The sequence below is a fragment of the Lucilia sericata genome, unplaced genomic scaffold (assembly GCF_015586225.1).
Source record: "Lucilia sericata isolate MDLA Ls3-8-SP2 unplaced genomic scaffold, ASM1558622v1 Contig001110F_arrow, whole genome shotgun sequence".
Taxonomy (NCBI): Eukaryota; Metazoa; Arthropoda; class Insecta; order Diptera; family Calliphoridae; genus Lucilia; species Lucilia sericata.
The window spans coordinates 140,918-147,088 of NW_023995082.1; the positions used below are offsets into that span (position 1 = coordinate 140,918).

Below are 6,171 nucleotides of genomic sequence, written 5' to 3' on the forward strand. Positions count from 1 at the left end.
GTAAGATATAATTCACAATTTTTTATCAGTCACTGTTTCGTTTCATATACCCTCTCAGAGAGCGTAATGTTTTTTTGTTCCCTTGAGAGTAAAATGCAGAGAAAATTACTGGAAGTGATGAAAACCACTGTTGCCATAAAAATATTTTTTTATTTTTTGGGGGTTATAAGGATGTTTTAGTTTTTCTTATGAGCAAAGGATCTAAAAATTTAAATAATGAACAAATTTAACAATTTATAAATTATAGATTCGTACCTAACTCCTTCCAAAATTGTTAATAAGGTGATGGGCATTTAAAGGTCTTAAATAAAAAAGTTCATAGGACTGTCTAGGGTCGAAGTTCTGATTTTTTTAAGTTAATTTTTATAAATAACTCAAATACTATCATTTTCCGAGATACTGAATGGGGTATTTTTCAATTTCCATTTTACTTAATTTGATATTTTAAATTCCTAAAACCCCAAAAGACCACAATATAATTGTGAACGAAACACTAAAAAATTAAGACAAAACAATTATGACTGACTGATTAAATTTGAATATGGTTCTAAATCATCAGAATGTCATGAATACTTAATATGGAAATGTTTAGTCAAAGTTTTGAAGTTTACTGTCCGCTAAAATGGCTAAGAACTACTGTGTAGGAAAAACAATCTCATGGCAATCTAAAGATATCTGAAAACTTTCGTCCCTCGACTCGGTACTAGTCGATAACACACATTTTTTAAAAAAAGATACTAAAGTATACTTTTTCGAAAGGATTATGCAGGGCTGAACTCAATCTGGACGCTGAATATCCCCATCACATCAGGCTATTAAAACGTTTCAAATCAGTCTAGATTCCTCAAATTATATCGGAACTACTTTAGTGTTAACAATGTAATTATTTAAGACTATGGGCGGACTAGCAACAGGGGGCGCAGGTACCTCCTGGAAATCTATTATTCCTAGAATCTTAAATTTTACACGAAGAACTTCAACGTCCATATTAAACTTTGAGCGGTAAATGGGCGTACTTTCATATGAATTAAATACAAAAATTCGTATATCTGAGAAATATTAGAGTTAAAATCCTCAAATTGCCCGTAGAACTTTCCCATATGAATAAAATTCAAATTTAATTTATCTGGGAAACTATTAGAACTAGAATCTTTAATTGAAACCTCTCATTATGAATTAAATACAAAAATTCTAATATCTGAGAAATTTGGCACGAAGAACTTTAACGTCCATGTGAACATTTGGGGGAAAATTAAACGGACATTCATATGAATTAAATAAAAAAATCGTATATTTAAAATACTTAAATTTTGCACCACTAACTTTGACATCCATGAGAAAATTTAGGTATTAAGTTGGCGTACTCGCAATAGGGCAATTCTCATATGAATTAAATACAAAAGTTAGTTTATCTGGGAAACTATTGGAACTAGAATCTTCAAATTTTGAACAAGAACTTTAACATTTCTGAACATGGGCGGACCTTCATTAGGGGGACTTGGAACCTATTATATGAATTAAATCCAAAAACTATTAGAACTAGAATCTGACATTAATGTGAACATTTGGGTAATAAATGGACGGAAAAGGGAGCGTGGAACCTTTTCATATGAATGCAACTAGAATCCTAAAAGTTTTGCATGAAAAACTTATACATTCGAGAGAATGTTTGGGGAAAACGGTCGGACTTTCAATGGGAGACGTGGCATAAATAGAATTTTCAAAATCATAAAGTTGGTTTGGTTTGACGCTTATTGCGACTTTTAGTCCTTTTCATATACATGAACAGGAACTTTTTGGTACTTTTTCCTTTCCAAATGAATTTCGTATAATATGGAACCTAAACCTAATTCGATCCCAGAATTTCACTGAACCTTATCAGAAGATTTTTAACACTTTCACAAAACACTGTCGTAATAGATTACTTCTAAGCAGCCTCAAAGTATCTAACAAAATGTTTAAATAAAGAAATATTTGTTATATGCATCTATTGTTTTATTACTTTTATTTAAATAAATTACAAGCATTTAGTTTCTTAGTTATTTCCATTTAAAATAAGTGTTTGTTGTTCTTTTATGTATAATATACTTATTTCTTATATTTAAGCTTTTAAAAATATCAATTATTTTTTGGTTTTTCTAAATATGTTTGATTTAAGTTAACCATTAATTAAGATAATGGTACCAATTAAGAAATAAACTTCAGACATTAAATATAATTTTTTAATTTCAGACATGAAACACTAGTTTTTATTGTAGTATTAAGTTTTATTCTTTTTAATAATAACTAAACAAGTTATTTAAAAGGAAACATAACTGGGTTGTTATATTTTAAACTTTTAAGCGTGTATTTTTTTTTTTTTTTGCAAATTGTAGTAGTTTTCTTGTGGCTTTAATAAAGTTAATAAATTAGTTTTAGTTTTAAATATAACAATGACTTATTAAAAATAGTATAAATAAACTATATAGTAAATTGAATATATTGCCAAACATAAAAATGTTTCATTAATATATAAATAACAATAATAAAAAAATGCTTTAAAAGACTAAAAAACTAATTAAAGAAATATAGAAAGTGTTTTAAAAACAAAATATCTATTAGATAAATAACTAAAATTAATAACAATGCAATTAAAATGCTAAGATAGTGACAATTTAACCATAAAATTAAATTTTATTATAAGCTTTAGTTCTGTGTTTAAATTATTTTGTTTGTATATTCTTTTTATATCATTTTACTTCAAAAAACTGTTGAAAAAATATATACTTTTCTAAAAAATATCATTTATCATCAATTATTTATTTTTTCTTGTTTTATCATTTATGCAGGTTTACTTTCATTTCTCATACATTTTTTTTGTTTATTAAAGCACTTTTTCTTTTTTTTTCGTATTTTTATTAAAGTAAATTGTTTGTAGTGGATAATTCTAGCCAAACACAAATTATAGGGGTTTTTAATTTAGTTTTACATTTAATGCAGCCAAAAATTTTGTTTAAGTAACTTTTAGTAATTTTGAATATTCTTTTTTTTTGTAAATTTGGAACTTTTTCTTTGGGTCTTGTTTTATAGTTATCAGATTCCTTTTGTTTACAGAAATTTTTCTTAAGCTTTTTTTTAAATTATTAAGCTCTTAAATTCGTTTTTATTTTGCTCTTTTTTAGCTTTTAGATAAAAAATTCCTTAAACTATCTGCGCAAATCCACTACACGTATCTTTTGTTCTGTGTCCATTTGAATGTGTTGGGCTTCCTAGAAGATTAAAAGAAAAGAAGAAAAATAATGTTAAATACTTTATTTAAAGGAATTTTGAGTTGTACAGAAAATTACCATAAACAATGGTGGATCATTGGGATGTGGATGAAATCCACTTTTTCTACATTCAGCAATATAATTCAGACCATAAGTTGGGGTAAGTATAAAGAAACCGGTACTGTAATTAAAAAAAAAACTGTTAGCTAGTATTTTACAGAAATATTAAATTAAGAAATGAAGAGAGTACTAAGTCGAGATTGCAGTCTGTTGGACAACTACTACTCAGACGGGTCCTACAGTCTGGACTATAGTCTAGTTTGGACTAAAGATTTGTCTGGACTATAGTCTAGGCTATAGTCTGGACAATAGCCTAGTCTATAGTCTGGACTATAGTCTAGTCTATAGTATGGACTATAGTCTAGTCTATAGTATGGACTATAGTATAGTCTATAGTATGGACTATAGTCTGGACTATAGTCTAGTCTATAGTATGGACTATAGTCTGGACTATAGTTTAGTCTACAGTCTGGACTATAATCTAGTATATAGTCTGGACTATAGTCTAGTCTACAGTAAGGACTATAGTCTAGTCTATAGTCTGGAATATAGTGTAGTTTATAGTCTGGAATATAGTCTAGACTCTATTCTGGGCTATAACTTGCCTGTAGTCTAGTCTATAGTCTTGTCTATATTCTGGACTATAGTCTAGTCTATAGTCTTGTCTGTATTCTGGACTATAGTCTAGTCTATAGTCTGGTCTACTCTACAGTCTTGTCTAGTCTATAGTCTGGTCTAGTCTATAGTCTTGTCTAGTCTACAGTCTGGTCTAGTCTATAGTCTGGTCTAGTCTATAGTCTGGCCAATATTCTAGTCTATAATTCGGACTATATACATAGTTCATTCTATATAATATTTCAAAATAAAATTTTGACAATTATTCTAACTTACGTTTGATATTTTGGTGCACAAACAATTGCAATAGCTTCGGGCATCATTATCTGATACGAACAATGGGTATGTAAGTCCACTGATGACAAAAACGATGTCTGCGTGGGGTGAGTCTTTAATCGGAAAAAACAATTTATTACAATTTTTTTTTTTCACAAACATTTTTCATTTTTTCAACTTACATGTATCCATCCCAATGTTATTAAATTTTGTTCATCTTGCACTTCAAATATTTCCTCTTCGTGTATGGTGGTGCACGAGTCTGGGGTGCCCTGCTGTTTGGGTATTATAACATGTGTTATATACAAACGATCGTGGGCCAAATGACCAGCCAATATGCCACAAGTTTCGATATTTTTATTCGTGTTCGCCAGGGCAAGTTGCAGAAATACATCCATTGTGTTTTGTGGTATGACAACGGTGCGCAGTGAACCCTCCAGCAGGGAATTTGAACGATCGTATTGTGGTTTAGTGGAACGATCAAAAGAGGGTTTCGAGGGAAGGCTATAAAAGAAATTATTGGAATTTTAGAAAATCATTTATAGAACAAACTTATGACAACTATTTGATACTTACTTCGATCGCTTATCCTCCTTATCCAAACTATCCGAAGGTAATAGTAAATTTGACTTATGACCACCCGTTGGAAAATCATTGGGATATACCACCTGATCTAGCAAGCCCATATCGGGTGCCGTGGGCTGAACATTAGGATCCATTTGCACATGTAAATTGGCGGGTATTAAAGAAGCTGATTTTGTCGAATCATTAGCAGCCGCTTCTCGTATACGACGTTCACGTTCCATTTCCCGCACACGTTCGGCTTCTTTATTCGCCAGAAATTGTTCATATTCCCTTTGATAACGATCCAATAGTTTGGCACGTAACTTTTCCGAAGTGGGCATAACTTCATCTTTAATACGTTTATTAATGAATTTCATTTCAGACTTAATGCTGGGATAGTCGGGATGCGAACGTATCTTTTCCACAAACAGCGTTAAATATTTCATATACAAAATGAAGGCATTTTCATGATTACCCTCGGCAAGATAGACTTGGGCCATGCGTAACATTTCAGTGCCAGAGCGATAATAGCTAGGAGAAAGAAAAAACAATAAAGAAATAAGTTTTTTTTATAACATTGCCTAAAAGTACCACTATACACATATCAACAGGAGTCTAACCTTCAGTTGCTAGAGACATATTGTTAAACAACCTCATTATAAGGTCATTTTAATAACCTTGTTTGCCTGCCACTTGCAATTTTCTTTTGCTATTTTTTTCCAAAACACAACTGCACAATGGCATATGCTCCCCCCACCAAACAAGGTTAAAGTTATGCAAAAATTTTCCCTTTTCCAATAGGTTAAAAGTTGGTGCATTTGTTTTAGAAAACTTACCGATTTATAGATTGTTTAGGATCCACATCTATCAAGTTGCCATAGTTGACCAAATAGCGCATTCTTTCCTGGGGCTCCACTATACTCATGCCCATGTAATTTATGGCTTTCGAAGACATTTTTAAGGGGATTTTTTACACTTGCAAATGTTTGTTGCAAATTTTAAATTTTTTCATTCGTTTTTCTCTTTTTATTAGATTAATAATAATTGTTTTTGTTTACGAATTTTTGTTGTAATTATAAATAGTTTTTTATTTATTTATTTATTTTCTTCGTAGTATTTTAACATTAATTATTATAATTACTCATTATGTAGTAGAGATCAAAACAAAACAATAAGAAATGAATTATGAAGGAAAAATATGAAGAGAATTGTCAAAAAACAAAATTAATTTTACAGCGGCTTATTTAGCAGTTGCGGTTGATTTAAGAAATATACTAAATTAATAGTAAAGATGGCGCTGTTGTTTTGAGTTACTAAATTCGGTTTTTGTACTGGAAGTTAATTTATCTTTTATAATAATTTATTTTAAACAGATAGATAGATAGATAGATAGATATAGATAGATAGA

At 30.0% G+C, this 6,171-nt stretch overlaps 1 protein-coding gene across 1 annotated transcript; it reads right to left on the minus strand.

The window, feature by feature from the left end:
* Positions 1 to 3,022: 3,022 nt before the first annotated feature.
* On the minus strand, positions 3,023 to 5,871 carry LOC119610073 (STAM-binding protein-like). Its single transcript, XM_037965163.1, has 6 exons — positions 5,600 to 5,871; positions 4,776 to 5,294; positions 4,382 to 4,703; positions 4,200 to 4,312; positions 3,327 to 3,429; positions 3,023 to 3,248 (listed from the first exon to the last, which is right to left on the minus strand). Exons 1-6 carry the CDS (start codon positions 5,716 to 5,718, stop codon positions 3,186 to 3,188), a joined length of 1,239 nt encoding a protein of 412 aa, XP_037821091.1. The 5' UTR covers positions 5,719 to 5,871; the 3' UTR covers positions 3,023 to 3,185.
* Positions 5,872 to 6,171: the final 300 nt, after the last annotated feature.

What these genes read in the sequence shown, in the direction of transcription:
- LOC119610073 (XM_037965163.1), bottom strand. Translation starts at nt 5,718, where the DNA reads ATGTCTTCGAAAGCCATAAATTACATGGGCATGAGTATAGTGGAGCCC. An exon ending in AAGGAGGATAAGCGATCGAA is followed by an intron (nt 4,704 to 4,775) that starts GTAAGTATCAAA and finishes TTTCTTTTATAG; the next exon opens with CCTTCCCTCGAAACCCTCTT. An exon ending in TGTGCACCAAAATATCAAAC is followed by an intron (nt 3,430 to 4,199) that starts GTAAGTTAGAAT and finishes TTTTAATTACAG; the next exon opens with TACCGGTTTCTTTATACTTA.